This window comes from Myiozetetes cayanensis, unplaced genomic scaffold (assembly GCF_022539395.1).
Source record: "Myiozetetes cayanensis isolate MyiCay16 unplaced genomic scaffold, myiCay2020 scf1, whole genome shotgun sequence".
In the NCBI taxonomy this organism is placed as follows: Eukaryota; Metazoa; Chordata; class Aves; order Passeriformes; family Tyrannidae; genus Myiozetetes; species Myiozetetes cayanensis.
The window spans coordinates 96,115,511-96,139,379 of record NW_026086604.1 but is presented as its reverse complement, the minus strand read 5'-3'; the positions used below and the strand labels follow the sequence as shown (position 1 = coordinate 96,139,379).

The following is a 23,869-nucleotide window of genomic DNA, read 5'->3' as shown; positions in this document are numbered from 1 at the left end:
GAGGGCAAGTGGTAAGAAATAACTGCTGTCTAAACAAGGTTCCCGCTATGCTTAAAAAAAAAAAAAAAAGGGGAGCTGAATGATGAAAAGTAAACAGCAAGTACCACGCCTGGATCAGATGTAGAAAGAACCAGACAAAATTAGCCCATCTACAACTTTAATTCAAATGAGTGCAGACCTCACTGTTTTTATTTGGTAATAGGATGAATATACATGGACTCAGTTACAGAAAAACTGGAAATGTTGAAAATTTTTTTAGAGACTGCAAGCCTCTTCTTTCAAATCAAGAACTAACAATAAATACAAATTGTTTAAAATCAATCTCAGAACAATTGAGAATACTTGTCACTGCATGGTATCATTAATTTTGTTTTCCCATTTTTTTCCCTTATGAGTCTTAAAAAGCCAAATAGGTTTTTTTCATTACCCTACTCACCCAGTCCCAAGAGCAAACTTGCACTGAATTTTGCTGTCAGCATGTATTTTAGTTTGTTTTCTATGTCCTGGGGGAAAATAGCATACCTGCCTTTTTCTTCCTTGAAAAATGCTAGAGAACAAGCGTCTGTTGTTTATTTTAATTCAGTTCAAGAAAGACATCTCCATTATCAGTTCTGCTAACATAAACATACTCTAAACTTCATACATATAACTTCATACATAGAATTTCCTGCAAAATGCCAAGCAAGAAAATGTTATTTTAATAAGACCAAGATCCTTGAATTTGGTTAATTTCCCCTTATCCTTCCTACCAAGAGGTTTACTATTCCTTAACTTTATTTAGAAGCTGTTACTGTAGGGTTAAAACCACAAAAGCTATGAAATCTACTGTCACAGATAAGCCACAGTGTCCACCCTTCCTTCCTGATGAAGGTAGACAGTGCACTATGGAATGACTTTGAAGGGCCTACAAGGAGTAGCATCATCAGAACAAAGACAGTCTCCCATTTATGAAATTCATGGTGGTTAAACTCCTAAAACAGCAAAGGAAGATGGCCCCACCCTCATGTACTGGCTTTACAGATAACACCCCGTGTGTGGTGAGCTGTATATGTTCTGGTTGTTTAGCCTTTACCTCCAGATGCTGAAGTGGGACCAGCAGACCTTTCATGCAATTTCCTTTGATTTCAGTGCAACTAAAAGGGTGGTCAGGCCCTAGGCGTCATTTTGCTCTAAGCTGATGTTGCAAATGCAATGACTTTTTTCTATTGGGTAAGAATAGGGAGGAGAAGAGGGTAGCAAAATATTCCTGTGAGAATCTGAGCCTGTAAACCAGAACGACCTGGTAAAAAAACCAACCAGAAGTTTACAATAAAAATAGTAAAGATTTTAAAAAATTGTATATAAAAATGTATAAAAATACCATCCAAGCAAGAAGGAAATCAAATGCTCCTCTGACATTCTACTGCTAGATTTTTTCACTAGAAAACCCCATAGATTCACTCCTACAACCACCAACAAAGACAATGGGATTATGTATATTTTTCCTACCACTGGACAGCATCTAAACCCAGGGTGTTGTAAGTACCTATACATAGGTGTTTAAGAATAAAATAATACAAAATGCCAAGATTGTGCAATGAGGCTTGTGAGAAAACACTGTTTTGCACTTAAGTATAAGGGTAAATAAATTCACTAAAACTGAGTTTCAAGTCCTCAGCTACCTTGCTTGGAAGTAGCTCTGTTTCCTTTTACCTGGTGGTCAAGTCCCCAGAGCAGGAAGAGCTGATGCCTCAAAGACAGGCCTACATCCTGGTCTTGCTTGGGTAAAGAGCAGAACTCTCTGTGCTTGCTAGAGGCCAAAAGAGATGTCGCAGCAACAGGAAGGCAGCCTCAGCAAGTGAAAATGTACAGACAGCATTTAATTTTAACTGAAAATAATGGCATTGGCAGTGGTACCTGTGCTGCTCCTGCTTTGATCACAGTAATCAGACAGGAAAAAAGATATTTGGGATCACAAACTTGTCTATCCATGGAAGCAGGAGAAGCACCATATTAGGATGCACAACTGACACTAAACTGAGACTGACTGAGCAAACCTGCTCATGTTGTAGGTAACACAAGTGGGAAAAACCTCTGTACCCACTTCAGAGAGAGAAGAATTTATGTCTTAAAATGTGAAAGCACAGGGTTTTTTTCCTCTATTCTATCTGACCAGCACTGATGTCGACTCCCCAAAGTGATTTGTGTGGAGTCAGTGCCACAGGGTTCCTTCTCTTCCTCAGCCAGCATGTTCCTGCTTTTAAATGCTGATGTTCAGACACTGTGCCAGCACAGCTCTGAGATCACACTGGTTCGACACATGTGAAAGCACAGCATCATTCTGTTTTTAATTAGGTGAGGATTAAAAAAGTGTAAGAGTCAGTTCTGCTGTCATTTGCTGAGTATAAATGGCTACAATACAGTATGGATCATCAGAGGATGAGGAGTTTCATTATTTTAAAATAAAATATTAAGGAAAAGGAGACAATAAGAAATATTTAAGAACATCTTGCAAGTTCCTGGAAATATACTAGTTTATTCTAGTTAAAGTAAAATAAGTACTGTACTTGTCAGGTTCTGTCTTTTCTAATTTGAATAGGCTACTGTGCTTTTTAATTAAAAGCCAGGTTTGGGAGCCACTGCAGAAATTGCAAGGACTAACAGCAAATTGAGGTGACCTTTAGTTAGGTGAGCTCACAGACCTCCTGATTACAAAGCAGCACAGCACTATCAGCTATCTAGTGAAGTGAAACAAGGCTTTAGAAGGGTTAATCAAGCATCTTACTGCAAAGACCCACTTTTCTTCCCCCCCCCCGTTTTCTACCTTACTCAAAGGAAATTTTGTTCTGCACAAATTCAGCAGACCTAAACCCAAAAAGAACATTGTACAAATTGCTCAGAGGTAGTAAATTATAGACAAATGAGCTAAGGTAGACATTTGAATAGGTAAAATAGGCCTGAAGCCAAGGCTTTCTTCAAGCTTCAGCAAATAGAACACGAAACAATGGAAAGTTCAGAAGTTCACCAGAGGTCACCGACGAAGAGGAGTAAAATTGAGACCCTCCGATGAAGTAAGACTGGATGTGCCACCAAATCATTCCCCAAAATGAAGACCATGCCTCAAAACCCGCCCCTGACTCCACCTGCTATGAATATTGTAATCTAATATGAATACGTAGTGAATATGTTGTAATCATAGTCAGAAACTGTATAAATTACCTACCTTTGCCTGGCCACTTCGGAGCTCTTTTTGCCTGGTCTGAGCCAGGGGGCTCTCTGACGTCACTTAATAATAAATACCTGCTCTTTAAAGGCATAAAACTCTGTCTCTAAGCAGTTTTTATCTGCCTTTTTGGGCATCACTAGTTTGAAATATACTTGTGTGTAAGACTGAGCTTCTAAGACTTTGCAAGTACATATGCTCAAAGAGTAGTTTGCAAAAACACCAGCATATTCTTGTCCAGCATAATCAACTACATTTTGGAAAGCTTCTCTTCAACCACAAAATTTATGCTTGAAAAAAAGAAACACCTAGAAAAAGGAATTTGCCTCCTTAATTCACCCTGGTTCATCAGGAACCAGGCTCACAAATGTCAGATTCATTCTGATGCTAAACATCCTACTGTATTAATAGGTAGTATGTTTACACCAGCTTGAGCTATACAAAAGGCTGCATTTTTAGATGTGCATCAATCTGCTTAGACTGACTGCTCTGAAATATGTTTTAAGTCTAAAATTGCAAAATGTCTTTTATTTTTTTAATCTACCACTTATTACCAGAGGGAGAAATGGCTTCTGGCATCTATCTTTTTTCTCAAACATGGAAAGATTATAGTGACATCAATAATCTTTTATCATTAAACACAGAAATCTGACCATATAATTAAAAAAAAATATGTAATTTGTAAATGTCAGAGACTGAAACAGTTAATGATTTACACATTCTAAGATCACCAAAAGACTTTTCCAAACTGAAAAGAAGCAACTGCTCATCCAGCAAAGCCCACCACACCCCTTGAATATTGCTGAAGGATCAGATAAGTAGGTGCCATTGTCCAGCTATCCTGGGTGCAGATACCTGCCTGAGGAAGGGCAGAGGCTAAGAAGAGGCTCATGGCATGGTCTGTGGCACTACCCATTGTTTAACTCCCCACCCTGTGGAGGTACAAGGTGTTTCCACCTGAGTTAGAAGTGTATAATAACTCATAACATCTTTGAGTTTTGTGGGAGGCCTCCCCCAGCCCCAACAGATCAAGACCACCACTTCAGCTAACAAGACATTGAAGCTGCAACTACCAGCTTTCATCACTGGACCCCTTGGGTGGTGACTAAATACATCTTTCCATCTTTATTCTTTCTTCCCCTTTCCTTCCCTTATGCATTTCCTAAGTGTTATCCTTATGCTCTAATGTTTGCTTTATTGCTGTAGATGATATTGCTATAGATGCCTTAATATTGCTATGTTTTAATAATAGTGCTATATTGCTATGCTTTAATATTGCTATGCTTTAAGTAGTATCATATTGCTATGCTCTAATGTTGCTTTATTGCTATAGATGCTTTAATATTGCTGTATTGTTATAGAATGATAACACCCAAAATGGCCACATACCTGATTATCCTTTGAAACAAAATTGTTCCTAAATAAACTCTACATATATACATTTACCAATTATTCAGTGTCATTTCAGTCTGATCCACCCCAAGGGATTTATTAATTAATTTATTTATTGAGGGGTTACCCTCCCCTTTCTGGGGTGGGTTGCAACAGTAAGGAAAGCTGTGGACTTCAGTATTTTGAGAGCACATATCACAGGTTTGCACATTATAAAAAACAAAAAACCCAAAAAAACCCACACAAAAAAACCACAAAAAAACCCCACCAAAAACAAAAACAAACAAATACCTTCTTTCTCATGTGTGAATAGTTCTTGCATATTGTCACAGAAATGCATGGTTCAAATGACTGAGTGCAGCCCAGTGAACTGTCACCCTTTGAGCCATTTAAATAATGAACAAAATACAATGAAGGTGGGGAGACACTGGAACAGGTTGCCGGGAGAGGCAGTAGATGCCCCATCGCTGGAAGCATTCAAGGTCAGGTTGCATGGGGCTCTGAGCAAGCTGATCTAGTTGAAGATATCTCTGCTCATTGCAGGGCCGTTAGAATAGATAACCTTATATGTCCTCTATGTCCCTTCCAACCCAAACAATTCTGATTCTATGAAAACATATTGACACTTATTTTTTTATTATAGTGTTTCCAGAAGTTTAAGCACTATGTCATCATGAGTCAAAGGTCTGCTAGTTCCCTGAACATCAGTCCCAGATAAAAGACAAAACACTGATAGGGATACTTGCAATAGCATCCTTCTCTATTTCAAGAAGGTAAAGTGCCTGATCCTCCCTCCTAAATTATACAACAGTTTTTGGGAAGCAGAAGACATGGTGCTCTTCCAGCAAGGCAGAGCTTTCTGAGAGCACTAGCAGTCTCTGTGCAGAGCTAGAAGAGTGCTATTTTTATCACACAGCTTCCTAGCCTGTGCCACCCTCTGTGAAAGGCAATCTAGCACCAGAAGACACCTTTGTGCCTATAGGTGGGTGCTGCCAAATAATTCTGTAAAATTTCAGCATGAGGCAAATGGTATGGACCCTATATTTGCAGACTTTCTGGCTTTCTAACTGGTTGCATAGTCTTACTGAGGCTGGAAAAGTAAGGTATCTGAAAACATTTCTATATATCAAGGGAAAGCTAAGTAAAGATGTAAAACCAGAAATCCTTTCTCACTTTTTATAAACATAGGCCATTAGCTGATGAACACCTAATTCATTTCCACATTTTTTTATTGTTTCCTTCTATGGAATAAAATAAGAGAAAGGAATTATGTAATTTTTTAAATTATTTTTTATTTTTTTTCACACATTTGCACAGTGACTGATCTCAAGTTTAACTGGGAGGTATCTAAACATATCATTCTTTGGCTCATGATGCACTAGCACAGTGCTGCAGAGTATTTCAGGGAGGTGGCGGGGGCAAAGTAAGGAAATGTAGGTGTGATCCTGGGAGGCAACCCCACAATATATACTGTCACCTGGCCTAGTCTCTTTGTAGGGTTTCAATTTCTAGATGTCACTTTATATATTCTCCCATCTAATAGATTTCACACAATTTTTTTTTTTACATGACAACAAAACATTCTTAGAATGCCAATAATCCACTGTACATTACACAGATGAGTTAAAAACAGGAGCTTGTTAGCTGACTGTCAGTGCATTACAAAACATTTTGCTATATACCTGTGTGCTTAGACCAATAGGAGCCCCTGGTGGTCTAATGGAAAGGCGCCGCGCTGTCACCGCGGAGACCCGGGTTCGATTCCCGGTCAGGGCCACTCCCGGGTAGGTGGGGCTCGTCAGCCCTTAAAGGCAACCCACCTACGTCTTAAGGACCTCACTGCCACCGTCCAAGCTCGCTTGGCCCCGGCAGATGAACCTTAGGATTAAAGGGTGGGCTCAGTTCCGCGCACACTGTGTCTCACCTAAAAAATCCAATGCGCAGGCTGGAAGGTGGAAAGACCTTCCCCGGATCTTCGCTCGCGAAGACTGGCCATTATTATTATTATTAGACCAATAACTTTGCCTATAGCATCTCTTCTAGAATGGCAACTCTGATCTGCAGTCCCCAAGAGACAGCACATCTGGCACTTCCATTATTAGCTCCTGCCAATAGTGAATAACCCCCGATTTCACACCTATGCATCAGAAACAAGAACTGACCAGGCATGAATTAAGCTGTTTGGTTTTGCTGTCTGAAAGAAGTCACTCCCAGAAAGAAAGAAAATACATACATCAGAAACAGATGAAGAAAAGATTTAGTGTTTTTTACAACTGTTATTATTCTACTGCGCATAATCTAAGGCATCTTTAGTCACTATAAAAGGTAAGTGTAACTTAAAAAATATTGACTAAATCATTCTGCACCTCTGACCAAACACTCGGTTAGGGTATGTTCCCCCTGATGTGAGGAAGAAATCTTACTAAGCAGAGAGTGAGTCACCACTACAGAAGTATTTACTTCTGCATTATTGATCAGTGTGCCTTCAAAGACCCTGGTCAGAGCTGGAAGTCATGTTCTACCACTTTTATTGGGGCTGAATGCTGATGGAAGAGGGGAAAGAGGAAGTAGGAAAGCGCTAAGTGGTGACACAACCCTCTGCCTGTCACACAACATGCAGCGTGCTCAGTGCTGATGGTGGAGCTACTGTCTTCACAGCACTACACTTTCCTCAAAAATTTACCCCAGAGCTTCTACTGAACCATGAACTCATGAATGGGAACACTGTATCTCCGTATATTTTATTTAAATGAGCTGTTTCAGTGAAGACAACTGCCAAGTTCTAAGAACTTCAAGAATTATTTTGTACTTCTTCTTTCTGAACATGTTATTGAAGTGCAACCTTTCCACAGTGTGAACCTAATTAAATCTCTGGCTTTGAACAAATTCAAACTCTTGTGTACAAAGAAAGAAGTCAAAATTTCTCTAGCCTCAATAATGAAAATCCCAGATACAAACACTCTTAAGTGAGAAGGTATTCATATTTAAAATGTGGATTTAGGTTGAGTTCACTGATGTAATTTTTACTAGTGTCACAAGAAGCTCATCCCTGTACATGCACAGTGTAAGCAGGAATGGAGCCCCAGACTCTGGGTTTAAAGTTCTGTGCTTTTGGACATGAAAAGGAAACAAAGGTTTATCTTCCTAAGCCAATGTTTTGCATGTTCTTTACACAGAAAAGATCCATGACAGGAGTCTGATTCCTTGTAAAATACATATGTGACTAACACAGCAAGAAGTCATCCTGAACAGAAAGGTGTTCAGCAAAACCAGTTGTATGTACATGTACATATCTTGGTTTCTGAATAAACAGGCAAAATTGCATACAATTAACTGGATCCCTATCAAGATCCCAAGCCAGAAAAACACATATATGTTTGATGTTTCTCATACATTCCTCTTTTGGTTTTGTCTGTCCATACTTATCCAACAACGCTTTTCCTTTTCTTTGGCCTGACCATTCAGTCAGTGATGAAAGACCATACAGAGGTGAAAGTAAGAGTCGATCCATGTGATGCCCTGTTGTCCCTCTTCTCCTAGATCTTCACGTCAGACAAACAACTATTACTAGTGGCCCATGAAAAAAGGTGGGTAACAGCTAATTACATGCAATCTCAAGTTAAGCAGGTACATCAAGCCATATATTAATACCTGCTCTGAGAGTCTGACAACAGAATTTGCCCCAAGGGGATATTGCTTTCATGGATTATTTCTGTCCTAACTTCAAAAAGAGAACAAAACCAAGGGCTGAGTGAGTCTGCCTGCTGTTTAGAAACAAAAAGATGTTGCTATCATTTTATTATCTGGGAAAATACCAAACCCTAAAAAATAATCAAATGACTCTACAAGTCCACCATTCTTCTTAAGAAAATCTTCTACAGCAAGGTTAAAACTGATATCAAATTCTGTCTGCTAGCAATTGGAAAAGACTCTCAGGGAGAAGGAAAAGACTAACAGTAAAATATTATCAAGTTTTCTTTTTTTAAAATTTCTTTTATATTCTTTTGCATCATCCTAGTGTTGTTTTCACAAGCTGAGTCATAGCAAAGGGCAATACCAGCTTTTTAAGATGACCCTCTTCTATTTGCTTGACCTGTCCAGAAAAATGGAACCATTTGCATAAGGAAATCCGACCCTGATTATTTTAACAAAAAAAACTTCCAAAAACAACAACAAACAAGAAAGAAAGAAAGAAAGAAAGAAAGAAAGAGAGAGAGAGAGAGAGAGAGAGAGAGAGAGAGAGAGAGAGAGAGAGAGAGAGAGAGAGAGAGAGAGAGAGAGAGAGAGAGAGAGAGAGAGAGAGAGAGAGAAAGAGAGAAAGAAAGAAAGAAAGAAAGAAAGAAAGAAAGAAAGAAAGAAAGAAAGAAAGAAAGAAAGAAAGAAAGATAGAAAACCAACAAATCCAAGGCCTCCACCCTTGAACCCAGAGTCATTAGCTGAGAAGTAGCCAGTGGAAGGAAGAGTATTTCAAAAGTTGTTTAATGCCTTTCCCAGAAACTGGTCTTTGCAGAAGGAGAACAGGAATGAAGAAGCTCAGATAAAATGATGTAAATGATTTCCAGTCTCTTTTTTAATATATTTTTACTCTTCTGTATCTGGAAAAAAAAAAAAAGAAAAAAGAAAAAGAAAAAGTGTCAAATGCTGACTTTCTCCCCTTTGTCCAAGGGGTAGGTAATCTGGGAAGTAGAAAGAAGGGTATCAGTTTAGATAGCCTCATTTCCTGTAAGCAGTGCAGCTTTGCTTAACCATTGAAAGGGTGCAAGGTGAGGCACACCAAGGCAATAATTCTTATGGGCTCAACTGGAAGTATCATTCTGTCCTGAACAAATCAAAATCTATTGCAATCAGACTAATCCAGTTGGAATTTAAACTCTGGCATCAAGAAGATCATGTAACAGAGTCCAGCATGTTTAGATCAACAGATTCCATTACGTTTCTTTGATGTAGGGCTCTCTCATCATCACCCTTCCTCAACAGCTTTTCAGTATCTTTTTGCTTAAGATGGCAACAATGTTGTATTATGTGCTTTGAGTTTAAGCAAAGAAAATGCTCCAAACACAAAAGAGCACTGTATTTTAAAAATCCTTTTCTCCCAATGAGCTTTCAATGAAAAGCATAGCCTTACATATGGAGAGGTGCCAAAGATATAACAAAATATGTGCAGTTTAGAACCTGCTTGCCTCCTCTGTCAAATATTTATAATCCTTTGGCCTCATAATTGGACTATATTTGACTAACATTATCCTGAATGTACAAACATAACTGTTTTCTATGTAGTTATACCACAAGTGCATCTTCACAATAAGGATATCTGTGATATCCTAGAGAAAGAAATGTAGACAAGAAAATTTTTTTTTTATTTCTAGTGAAAGAGGACAGTTTCTATTTAAAGAGGGCACTCTATTCAATTGTCCTTATATACCTCTCTAGAAATCCTCTGGAAAAACTTCAAACAGGAACATGAATATTTTACTCTGTATTGGCTGTCCATGCTGCTTAGCTACAGTTATTCTGACAATGCTTATGTCAGCAGAGTCTGAAAGTGCAACCAAGAAGATTCAGCCCAAGGAGAGATGAATTCATCTGTAAGGCTGGGCATGCCTTGGAAGATGTGATTATATCAGAATGTCTTTTGGTCCCTTTCAGGAAAACTGTTTATATATGTGCGTGTATATGTAGGTTATGTAGGTGTAGATATAGGCAAAGGAGAAAAAGGAGAAAAAGGACTGCCAAAACAAAGATCTTTTCTGCTGGATTGCATTGTCTGTGATGAATGTATACATTGGCTGCACAGATCTATTAATGAGTTGGTATCTTTTTCTTCTGTACAAAATGCATGGGGACCTTTCTTTTCAGGACAGTTCCCTGTAAATTGCTCACTGATGCAATTCTAAGACACTGTTTTAAAGAACTAATATTTCAGCTTTTCATTGGATTTATTTAGACTGAATTGTTACATTTCCTGCATAAACTACAACAGGCAATGGTAACAGCCATAACAACAGTACTACACTTCCCTAATGCTTCCTAACTGAAAGGTTCAGCCTGATTTACTGTCATTAACAGGATCATAACAATCCTGTGGCATGTATCATTAGACGTAACATTTTAAAGAGAAAAGACTGGCCCAGAAGGAAAGGCAATAATTTGAGGTGGGTGGACTAAATAACATATTTGAATCTCTTAAAGGATTTGCTGAATCACAGCAGGAATATGAAATAGAGCTCCGAGTACCACCCAATATACGGTCTTTTTACTATGCCATCCATATTCACAAGAATTTTAATGCCTCCTATCCCCATTAATGAAACAAGGGAATATGCAATGTTTTTTCCAGACTTTAGAAGTTTCCAGTAGAGAACCGAGTCAACCCACAAAGGCTGTCAATGCCCCAACACTGGCAGTGTTCAAAACCAGGTTGAACAAGACCTTGAGCAACCTGGTCTAGTTGGAGGTGTCCCTGCCCATAGCAGGGAAATTTGGGACTAGATGATCTTTAAAGTCCCTTCCAGCCCCTTAACATTCTATGATATATTGCTTTTTCCTTCTGTTAGCTACAACACCAACTCCAGTAAGAACATTCCAGTGCAGCATTTGCTTTGAATTGTTTTTCTACTTGGTGGAGCAGATGTGCTGGTTTCCTAGTCAAATTTCCCTTTGGATATAATTCAGTTTCCCTACAACAACTTTAACTTTGGCTGTGATTCAGCCTCTTTCTTGTTTAAACACAATAGTTCTAGTACAAATATAGCATGTATGGATAGAGGTAATTGAAAGAAGAAGAAGAATGAATATGGAGTGTTCTGTACATAGGAAGACTTTAAGTAGTTCACTTGGCAACATTATTATCTGAAGTATCCTTGCCTGAATGTACATGTCAGTCCTTCAGTGACACTGACAAACATACTTTGTTTGTCAAGGTTGAGTACTGGCCTTCCCTTTGATGACTAATGTAAATGCCTGTGACTTCCACAGCCATTCATGTGATACTTGCACCCACCGCAAAGAGATTATTAAGTCATTTCTGCTATCAGTTTGTAGCTTATACTAAGGCATTTTTAACTTTTGCTTGTTGGACTATGAAACTATGTATCTATACAGACTGAGGTACAGAGGACAGGACCAGAACCCCAGAGGCATTTAAACTCACATGAGAGTTTAGACTAACTCAAAAACATCACCTGTTCTGTATTGACTCATGCTCCTTACTGAGCATAAATCACAGGTGTGATGCTGGTTGAACCAACAGGAGAGCTGACCCCTCACAGCGCTGCTTCTGAAGGTGGCCAGCTTTGCCACTCCAAATAAATGCCTGCCCTTTACATCCATTCCTTCTTCTCCAGCTCCCAAAAGCACAGCGCTGCCCAGAGAGGGTTCAGGACACATCCCCATGGCCTCCAATGCCAGGTCAGGCTATGTCAGGACAAGATATGATTTTCAAAGTGGCTTTAAAAGAAAAATCTCTTTTCTCTCCTAAAAAGAATAAATGCAGACTGTAGGATAGTGTTATGTGGAATAAGGATTCTGTGGGCAGGTGGGTTTTTTTCCCACAAGCTACTTAGCATGCTTGAGTCCCTGTGAATGAAAGTGTTTGTGGGATTTGCTTGTGGTGTCTCTTTCCCCTACTCAAATATGCATTTCTGCAGCATTATAACCATATTTAATTCTGAAGGAACCACAAGATGACACCACAATTATCCAGGATTACACTGTTGAAAATTTACAGGAAGAAACTGAATCCTACAGGTTTTCTCTTTCTATTAAAATCAGATTTTGCTGTCACATCCCAACAACTCCATGTGTAACGCAACTGTTAATGTTACATGCTAAAATAAAGAGCAGATAGCAAAAGGGTTGCACTTGAAGGAAAGCTGAATGCACAAACTTCCTGTGCTATGACTCTTTAGTCTGAAAAGAGAGAGTTGCAAGGAGACTTTAATAAAAAGGAAATGAAATTATGAGTGGCACCAAAAATGTGAAATGGAACAATCCCTCACTGTTTCTTGCAGTACAAGAAGGGAGTTACCAGATGAAATTATCAATAATAATAATAAATTTGAAACCAATAAAAAGATGTGCTTTGTCACATAATGCCTAAGTAAATTCTGAATTGTGTTGCCTCAGTGACCAGTACACAAAAGTACCAGGGTAATGGAAGAAATATCCTTCAGAGTCGAAATTAGAGATTTGACTTCTGCCTTGGCCCTCTGGAAGACAGAAAGCTGCAGGAGGTGTGGGGAGGACACATACATTGTGTTGGTTTTGATCATTGTTCATTAAGATCTCTGCTATGGTATGTTATCAGGTCAGTGATGGAGAGCTAAAGAGACTTTTGGTCTGACCCAGCATGGTTGTTCAAGTGTTTATAGCAAAGATGACACAGTGTTTGAAAGCAGCTTCTACCCTCACTTACTAAAAGCCCAGGCTCTTCAGGATAAGACTATTTATTCCAAGCTCTTCTCTCCCCCAGCACCCAGTTCCATCCAGACACTGGGTGAAATAACAAAAGAAATTACAAATTTTTGTATGGTCTTTGATATCATAGAACACTACTGATGTAGTGCACAATGAGCTGAAATAGTAGTCTGAGTAACTGCATCTCAAATAACACAGTTATTTTTCCTACTACAAATGATGGAAGTATTTGCAGCTGCTGGGGCAGATCGCTTAATCTGTCTCCTTTAATTCCTTTGTGTACTCACTCAGAATTTTACAGGACTGACCTTTAATTTTATAAACTTTTTCCCCAAAGCCTGAGTATGTCTTGTCTTCCTGAGTGCTAAAGTGGACTCAGTCATAATCTGTAGCTTTTCCACCTGAAAAGCACTGTTACAGCTATTCCTAGTGCTCAAAATAAAATGAAGATGTTAAAAGTCCAAGTGCTCAGTTTTCAGCACTGGATGATCCTGTCTCCTGCTAAAGGCATTTGAAAGCCTTTTCAAAGGTAATATAAGACGATGAAGAAATATGCTTATGGTATTTTCTTCCATTGCACCAGAGATGTATGAAGCCTAAGAAACAAAGTTCAGAATATCAATGAAATAGAGAAGAAGTATGCACTGACAAGTTAATTCATCTTGTTATTTGTATTTTTAATGGATGAGAAATTTTAGAGTGTTTTGGGGGTTCTTCTGTTCGTTTTGTTGTTGTTGTTTTTTAAAGAAAACAAAATGTTACTCAAAGATGCCTGCATCCTGTTTAAAGCAAGGGAAAACAAGAATAAATACTGTTGGGAAGAAGTTCTGAATACTTGTTTTGTAAGTGAATTTAATTACCATCACTCTAATTTAGCAGACAACCCAAGTGCTTAACATTCATTCTTCTAGGAGGGGAATTGGCATTAACATAGAAGGTATTCTGATTTTTGGAGCTTTCGTACATAATTATCTCTAAATCATTCATGATGCTAAACAATTTCTAGTCCTGTTCATATTGATGCTGAGTTTTATGTTTGCTTGACAGCTTGCATTACACTTGGCCTGGGATAACATCAGTGACAAAAGGGATTAGTTTTTTTTTAATATGTGTTTTTCCCTACCAGCATATTATGGAAATATATAAAATCAGATAAAAACACAATGAATACATTGGCAAAGGTTTGGTTACACCAAATAATGTTTGAGTGTTCTGCATAAGCATGTATGAAAGAAATTAGACAGTATGTAAAGCTATCTAGAAGATTAAGTCCTAAAGTTTATTCTGTATTTGATAATCAAACATAATTCAAAGCTCTGAACATGTTTAGGGCAAAAGCTAGATCACTGTTTTCCTAAAGAGATGTGGACAGAAACAAAACCCCCAGTGTTTTTCAAGGCACAAGAAGGATGAGCGGCAGGTTGACCTTGGCTGGACACCAGGTGCCACTTTATCACTCTCCTCATCACCTGAACGTGAGGAGAAAATATATAACTCATGGTTTGAGAAAAAGGTAAGGAGAGATCATTCACCAACTACTGTCACACATAAAATATACTTGACTTGGGGAAATTGATTTAATTTATTACCAATGAAATTAGAGTAGGATATTGTGAAGTAAAACAAAATCTTAAAACACCTTCCTCCCCCACCTCCCTTCTTCCTGGGTTTAACTTTATTCCTGATTCTCTACCTACTCCTTCACAGGGCACAGGAGAACAGGGAATGGAGTTTATGGTCAGGGCATCATACACTGCCTATGGTGCTCCTTCCTCCTCATGGGAAGGACGACTCATACTCTTTCCCTGCTCCAGCATGGGGTCCCTCCCACAGAAGACAGTCCTCCACAAACTTCTCCAGTGTGAGTCATTCCCACAGGCTTCATGAACTCCTACAGTGTGTGTCCCTTCCATAGGGCTCAGTCCCTCAGGAACAGACTGCTCCAGTGTGGGTCCCACGTGGTGTCAAAAGTGCTTCCAGCAAACCTGCTTCAGTGTGGGCTCCTCTCTCCATAGGGAGCCTTCCCACAGGGTCAGAGGCTCCTTTGGGCATCCACCTGCTCCTGTATAGGGTCCTCCAGGGGCTGCAGGTGGGGATTTCTGCTCCACTGGGGACTTCTGTGGGCTGCAGAGGCACAGCCTGCCTCACCATGGTCTTCACAATGGGCTGCAGGGGAATACCTGCTTTAGCACCTGGTGCACCTCCTCCCCACTCTTTCATTATTTTGGTGTCTGCAGGACTGCTTCTCTCCCCTCTCTTCTCTGCAATTTCTTTGACACAGTAACTTTTTCCCCTTCTTAAATCTGTTACCTCGGAGGTTCTGCCACTATCACTGATGGGCTTGGCCTTGGCCAGCGGTCTTGAAGCTGGCTGGAACTGGCTCTGTCAGACATGGGGAAACTTCTAGCAGCTTCTCAGAGAAGCCACCCCTGTAGCCCTTCCTACTACCAACACTTTGCCATGCGAACAAAATACAATATTGCACAGGAAGAAGGATAATCAAACCCAATAAAGTTCAGCCACATATGTAATCAGAATTTTGTAATAAGCACTGGGCAAATAATGGCTTCTTTGGTTCAGTGACTAAACTGAACAAGTAAGTGGGTTATTTCTCTCCTGGCAAAAGTGTTTGTTGCAGAGTAGGGTTTTTTTGGTGGGGTGGTGGAGAGGAAACAAATGATCTAGCTGACACTTTCATCTAACTCAAACAAAACTTGTATTTTTACCATTTACTTAAAGCTGGCTAAAACTGTGAAACATCACCTTGAAGCAAAAATTCTCATTTATATTTTTTGAGTATCTCTTCTATTTTTGACAACCACTTTTTTTGAATTAGACTTAAGCTCCTAAATGCTTTAGCCTGACACAAAATACGACTTTACAACTAATAACACTTGCTGTCTTTCTTCTACATTTTTTATTGCCTCCAAGTCTCAGATTCTGAAGTTAAGAACAGGAAAGAAGTTATTTAGAAGCAGAGAAAAGAATGAATTGTCTAGCTATGGATCAAGTAATGATTATAAGTAATAAAGATTACACTTTTGGACCATGAGTATCTGTGCACCTGCATGTTCCTTTCTGCTTCGGGGTGGGATGCCACACCTTGTCAGAGTCCCTAGCAAGTAAGATATCTGTAGCTGGTATGCTCAAATGGGAAAGTAGTTGTTCTGTGAGGAAGGTATAAGATGCAATTTAAAGGTCACCAATGTCTTTTGAGGAGCCATTTCATATTCTCCCTTCTCTTCAGTCATTCCCTTTGGGCATGACCTTGTTTCTTTTTCAGGGTTAAGTGCCGGAAAAATAGGCCTGATTTGAGTGGATTGAACATAAATTCATAGAGCTGGGGAGCAAGAAGGACTGAAATTCTCTTGCTGAAGCAGAGAATTTATATACATCATTGCACAGGCAAATTTTCCTAAATGGGCTAAGGATTTTAACAGAAGCAAGGTCACAGATCTCCATTCCCTGATTGATGCAATAAAAGGGCTGATGGTGAAAAATCAAGGAGGAATTTCGGAAATGTTCTGTGTAAGTTACATGTTCCTACATGCCTCTAGGACCATGAATGTTATCCCTGAGGAGCAATGCAACCATATGCCATCTCTGAGCAGAACTGGATGGAACGGACCAGAAGTAACATGAAAAAATGTTCCCCATAAATGTAACTACTCAAAAAACCCTAGTTAAGTTGCCCCCAGTGATTATGTGCTTTTCCACCATGCACCTGAATATTCCAAATATTCATTTAAATAAAGACAAATGGTATTCACAATTTTTAAATTGCCACATATATTTGTGACTTCACGTGAAATAGAAGGAAAAAGCAACCTAAAAACTAGGTATCTAGCTCCTATGGCCTGAACAATGGAAAGCAGGCACATGAGTCTCAACATGAGAGGAAAAACAGCACTTTCCATAAGATTTACACACACAAAATACCCTGACAAGTTGCAAAATCATTTGCATAAGTATAAAAGATACCTTGGTGGGGTACTATTTGCCCTGTTAGATGCTAGTAATGTACTTTGAATTGAGCTTCAAAGATCACATCATGTTAATCTTCTATTAAAATTGCCATAAACTGCATTATTAAAACTGCATAAAACCTTCTTCAGAATGCACCCTTCTATGCAAATTCCAGCTTGCCTCAGGTGCCACTTGCTAAATTAGACACATTTTTTCAAAAGAGCACAAAATCAAATAAAGCAAGCTAAAACCTCAGTTTCTGGTAAGCCTGTAATATAGTCCACATATTTAAAAGGCTGCATATTGTATAATATGACATCATTTTATACTGACTATATTCTATTCTACTGTGTTGCACTGCATAGAAGAATGTAGTATTGAAACCAAGACCTGTCAAAACGTAGGATTTTGATTTGACCACGAGGTGGGAGCATTGCTTACCACATATACCCCTGGCACAGGCTTTAACTGTATGCAGCAGCTGTTGAGTATGTAAATATACTGTATATTTCTGTGTTAAACGTGCATGTTACCACTGAAATAGTAAGTTGCCAGGACAAACACACAAAAAGGGAACCTTTTGTCTACAGTTTGTAGCTGAGAGAGTATATTTGATTGAATAAACTGCATTTTGGTCCCTGGAACAAAGAGTTACACTGCAACCTTTCAATAAACATCGCAGAGTCTCTTCCCAGTGTGAAAAAGAAAAACAAACAAACAAAAAAAAGAGGAAGTGGTAGGAATACCCTGTGGAAATGATAATTATAGAATCACACAAACAGAATAGTTTGGGTTAGAAGGGACCTTTAAAGGTCATCTACTACAACTCCCCTGCAATAAGCAGGGACATCTTCAACTAGGGCAGGTTGCTCAGAGCCCCGTTCAACCTAGTCTTGAAAGTTTCAAGGGATGTGGTATTTACCACCTCACTGAACAAAATGTTCCACTGTTTGCCTACCATCACTGTAAAAATTTCTTCCTTATATCAAGTCTCAAGTGGGGAAGAATAATTTTTGCATTTGTTGTTAGCTTTGTGAGAAAAAAAAATTGGCAAAAAAAAGAAAGGTTGGATTGTAGATAAAAATCATGTCCATGTGACTGCTTACAGTTTCACATGGGAAAATTAGGTTTTCCAAAATGGTTTATTAGTGTTCTATTCCACAGGAAACTTTTGATGAACTACTTGTGCTGATGATGTCTGTGATAGGGTTGTGTCTTTATGTGGGAAATGACAGCCGCACATTTCTTTTCTTGGAACAGAAAAGAAGGGCAGTACTGAGTAAGAAGCAATATCTCCCACAGTAAAAAAAAGGCAATAATACGAAGATCAGCTTAGCATGAGGAGACTAATCTATCTTCAAGAGACTTGCACAGGATTTTGAAGCAGGTAAGTCTGAAATGCAAGACGTGACTGCAGCTTACATAGCCATTCACAAGCTAGGTTTAAAATAGCTGGCTTTGGTATGGATAGGTGTACAAAGCTCTGGCTAGATTCATAGTTTGCTGCTGTCTCAGCAAGCTTAATTGCTGTTCCTGGAGGCACTGGAAGTATTTTTGGGTAGCTTCAAGGTAATTGACACAGGAGCTACATTTCACACCTGTGACTACAGTGTAGATGTGCAGTTTCAACGTCTTTGTGACAATATGAGATGTTTTTTAATGTGTCCCTGGTCACTAGGTTCCTCATGTAGTAAAAGGGCAAACATATTAGAATCACTTTGGCATGTATGTATTCTTATAAGAAGATATTACAATAACTTCCTTTGAATATTTAAATTAAATTTAAAAAAGCAACTTGGATACAGATCCTGCAAAGATTTATTCAAAATACATTTTGAACTTTCTTCTCTGGATGCAGTATGCCTGCATCACAGGACAGGGTAGCAGACTGACATTCATTGGGTTCAGGGCTTCAACTGATGCTAATGGGTAGTGGTGAGCAAGCTTAAGCCCTCGTGGTAAATCTACACACACAGGCACCTGTTTAATAAAAATACCCTCCAAGCTACATACTGAATAGAGGTTGGAAAACCCAAGAACAGAACAGAGGTTGTAAAACCCAAGTACCCTTGACCTTGAAAAAGTCTAGGCTGAGTTTCACTCACCAGCAAACTACATGTGGTGAGTACATTATAGCCATAATCTCAATCTTTTTAACTCACTCACTCCATCTTTTTTTCCAGCATGTGGTATGTGAAAGACCATGCACTGGCACAAGAGAAAACATATTTTCAGGTAAACATTTCAGTAGCCTGTAAACAGCTATGTATTATCCATGGATCATGTGTCTTTTTCCACATGCTTCACATAGCTGGTAAGGTGATTTGCTCTGGAGTGAGTAATGGACAGAACAGGTCGTGCAGTATTTGGCAAAACATAAGTGCTACGTGCTTTATTTTCTTAGGTGCATAATTCACAATTTTTCTCCTGACTTTTATCAATGAGATAATTAGTTATAATCTGCCTCTACAGTGTCTGAATGAAAAACATTCTGCTTACAAGTTGTCCTTGTAATGGACTAGCATAATTACAGTTGCTTATTCACTGTATTCAACTGGTCCCATGGTATTAGTCTTTTCCCTAAAGAGATGAGCAGAACTTTCTCTTACAGGAGAATAAATAACAAATAACAAGTACAAATAACACCAAACAAAGATGAACAACTTGCAAGGAACCAAATTCACACCCTTGATCTTCAAGTCCACATGAAATGTTCACTTTTTGGTCCGCCAGCCCAACTAAAGAGGTGCTCCTAATCTTTCTAAGACCTTGACAGTGAAGGCCTTCAAATGTAACCTTGTCCTCAAAGTTAGGGACTCACAGGTCTACTCTCTTGGCTGGGATGGTGCTCCTGAATACTCATAAAAAAGCCACAATGTTTCTGCATTCACATGGTCCTGCAAGGGCTGCAACCTTCCAGTACAGCTGTTGCTCAGCCATCACCCACCGGAGCAGGGAGAACAGTCATTCTGCTGGGGTCTTGATAGTTACATACAGAGCTGCACATACTCATGAACATCTGAAGAGTATCATGTTATTTGAGTATTTGTGTTTAATTTCTGCATGACCACAGTAAGAATTGTAAATGGTACTTGTTCAAGACTGTTTCCCTGACAGGCATTTAACTCAACTATGTAAGTAATGTAACCTCTTAACAAAATAACTGAATTCTTCTAAACAATTGCTACTAAGGAGCCTCTTAAGAAAAAGTACATTTTTATGTCTGAAATTAATACATGCTTCTAGATGAAATTTTCTACATTTTTAACTGAGGTAAAATATTTTCTTCTTATTTACCACATTTGCTAGAGCAATAGGAATTTAAATATTTTCTTAAAAAGAAGCAATAAAAGAAAACACGGTATCATACTAAACTGCAGTACTTACAATGAAGTTGTCTTTCTTGACAACTGTATTATTTACATTTAGGAATAGCTCTGTTTCAGCGAATTTCACTGAGACATACACAGAAAATGCTAGAAAACTTGTTTCCATTTAGTTTGCTACCTAATACTTCAGCAATTGCCTTAAGCAACATGGATTCACATACTATCTCAGAGCCCTGTGGTACACAGGTGAGGAAGTGCGTAAGAGTAAACAAACCACAGAATTTAGAGTTATTTTTCGAATTTGCTGAGGCTGCTAAAAATGTCTGTGAATCTCTACACTAGGTTCAGACTCATTTGAAATTATTCCCATGAGGTCATCCTATGGCTTGGGATTGCTTCAGCTCAATCATGTTTCATCACTTCCCTTTTCAACAGAGGATGTGTTCAATGCTGCTTGCTTCTCACACCACTGGTTTGACAATACTGGGCAAATTCCCTTTCAGACAACTAAGTCAAGAAAGATTTGTGTTTGTATTGGTGTAGTATAACATGTGATTATGTAAAACAGGGACATCTTGTGCAGTATTTTTCTTAGCTCTGTTTTCTTCATCTCAAATGCAGCCTGTCCTTACAGACAGCAGAATACAGCCCAAAGAAAGTCAGAAGGATAGAATCTCACAAATCCGCATTTCCTACTATGCAACTCTAATAATCCAGGATTTTTCTTTCAGGCACTGCACAAAAATTGATGGATAAGGCTTACCAGCTCAACTAAATGGTGCTAGGCATTATGTGAAAGGAATGATTTCCCCTCAGAATGCCCCAACGGCTTTTTTTCAAATCTAATGACCTTAAGTCTGTTTCTGTTTACCACACATTTTTTTTTTGGTTTTAGAATAAACTACAGATATTTAGGAGCCAATAGATTGCACATAAAAATGGATGACAAAAATGCAATAAAATGTTGTCCTTACCATCTGTTTTCTTTGATTTATCTCCAACACTGGACTTATCCCTTTTGTCCAACTTACTGTCTTCCTTTATTTCACCTAGAAAGAAACAATAAGAAACACTATAAGGATTTTAATGCAGATTGCAGTTTATTAATGCCTATAACTCAGTCAAATGGGACCATCCAAAGGAGATGTTCCTTAGGAGAAAAAGTCTGAATTCAAAAGGAATAAAGCACCAAAAAAATTTATCCATCTCCTACGGAAAAGCAAACTTTACACTATACGTTTAATGTATTCTAATTACTAAAACCTTTTAAAGTGCACATGCAAACTCTTAATTCCTCTGATTGTATGCAGGCCACTAAAAACCTGAGTATAAACTGCATTTCAAAATCAGGACTCTGAAACATTTATGCTTTTAAGGGACTAAGACCCTGCAAGACTTCATCATAAGTTTCTGTTTTAAAGAACCACCTTAGATATCCTAAATAGGCCTATGTAATTTCGTCTTGCTTTTTCTTACCAGATTCCTTTATCCACACATTCATTTGGGTTGGTCCTTTGATGACTGTATCAGGGAACAATCATCCTAGCATTGATAATTGGCTTTAGAGTCTCTGTAGCAAACCAGAAAATCAAGGCTTTTGGTACAGCAATGGTTGATGCAGAATTAAAATGGCAGCCTGAGCTGGGGTGTATTTTATGAAGCCAGGAAAGTTAACCAGTCATTCTTATTTTCTGTCCTCTATTAGCCATATAGCAGAGCATATCAGACCTTCCCAGACCACCCCTTCATTGAATAAGAATGCTGAATGGAATGCAAGATCAAATAAAAAATAACTTAAAGGTAGAGCTGTAGCAGAACAAAGCTATTTCAGTTGCAGTGTACAAACAGCAGCAAAGAAGGTGTCCTTCCTTCAGATATCCAGTGAAACAACACCAGCCTGCTGAGATGGGAGCAGGCAGTTTGTTCCTTCCTCATGGAGTAATGGCTGTGAATTTGAAACACACACCTTAACACAAAAAGCTGTAAAAGTCTCACTTCAGAAATTTGTAAACATAAGGCATGCTACAGCCCTGTATTAAAGTGATACTTATTCTATTTCTATTCCTATTTTGGTACTTCCCAGTCTTTGGATCAAGATTAAAGGTATTACATATTAAAGAGGATCTGACTTGCCTTCAAAATACTCATGGGCAGTGGATCTTTATTTTTGGAACAGCTCCAAAAAAAAAGAAAAATTGAAAAGAAGCATGGTCTCCCTCTTCCACAATGTGCCCTAACCACTGACATGTTTGCTATTCTTGGATGGTAGTGGATCAATCTCTCTCTCCAATTAAGATCCACCATAGTAGAAAAGAAGAATGGTTTTCAAATCTCAAAATATTTAACAAGACAGAAAAAAGACATGTTCTGTTCATCTTTTATTCAAACCTTTCCATGTTTTTCTTCCTAAACTCACTGTGCGTATGAGAGAAAAACAAAAGCAAGATACAGGACAAACAGCACCCTCCTCAGCTGATCACACTGACACTAACTTGGGGTACTTGAACAGAGAGATATGAGCAGATCCACACAGGGTTGAGGTGTCTGTTTGACAAAAATGTACCTAGCAAAGCACTAAAGTCTTCTTGCATTTCCTCCACCACCATACAGATGATGGTAATTATGAGATAATAATGGGTTTTGACCATTGCATAAAGAAGTTGCTTGACCTTAGGTGTGTGCAGGAAAAGATGCTGCACGTCTACACACACATTATTTCACAGTTCAGTCTCTCAGGGAATCACACAGGCAGTGTGACAGAGAGACTTTAAACTCACCTGACACACATTTTCTGAACTTTCACTGAATATTATGAACAGGAGACTTTTGAGTATTATAATATCTACCCTGCCATAGTGCCAGCAGCAGAGCAGAATGATGATCAGAATGATCTTTCTGAAAGGGATTAAAGAAGCAGAGCGATAATGCGTTAAATACATTATGATGAGATATTAACATAAGGGAAGCTGTGATGAATCCAGAGATACAAATGTTAAGATTTCATGAGTCTCCAAAGACTCTGCAGTGATTGTACCTCCTAAAGGTACATAATTCCATAAATTAAGGAGCAGAATTTCTTTTCCTGAGGAAGATACTAGTTTTCAGAAATCACTATAATTCCTTTCAAAGCACTTTTGATACCTGCAGCAGAGAAACATTGCTGAAAATGGTACTATGAAAATCACTAGAGCACACTTAATCCCCATATTGTTAGAAGCACGTAAAACAAAGGATTTCAAAATGAATATCCGATGAAGTCCAACTGGGATTTCATATGTCCCTAACATTTTTGATTTCCTGGGGGGCCCATTCCTATTCACCCATGTAACACTGAAGAAAATCATAAAAGAGAATGACAGCTCTGATTCCCACAGTTCCTTCCAATCTAGAAAAACCCTAATGATGAAGGAATTAATGGGAAGGGCCAGCAACCATGAAAATAATATCAGGAATGCTTTAAACAGAATTTCAGCATCTCCTGCCATCTAAACTCACTGCTTAAACCTGGGACTTTCAAAGCCTATATGCTTACTCAGTCTTTTTCTAAGACAAATCTTCTAAGTGA

General features: G+C 38.6%; 1 protein-coding gene across 27 annotated transcripts in view; it reads right to left on the bottom strand.

Moving 5' to 3' along the window:
- The window catches only part of PDE1C (phosphodiesterase 1C), a 255,121-nt gene that overhangs the window by 46,252 nt on the left and 185,000 nt on the right, over positions 1 to 23,869 (bottom strand). For 26 of the 27 annotated variants that reach the window (XR_007630066.1, XR_007630065.1, XM_050325235.1 and 23 more), the window contains one exon: positions 21,279 to 21,353. Coding sequence is in view for 25 of the 27 variants with exons in the window: in XM_050325235.1 (XP_050181192.1) it covers positions 21,279 to 21,353 (75 nt within the window). In the remaining 2 variants the exon portion in view is untranslated. Of the gene's footprint in view, positions 1 to 144; positions 9,190 to 21,278; positions 21,354 to 23,869 lie in introns of those variants that run through there. The other variant, XM_050325200.1, reaches the window with a different exon arrangement.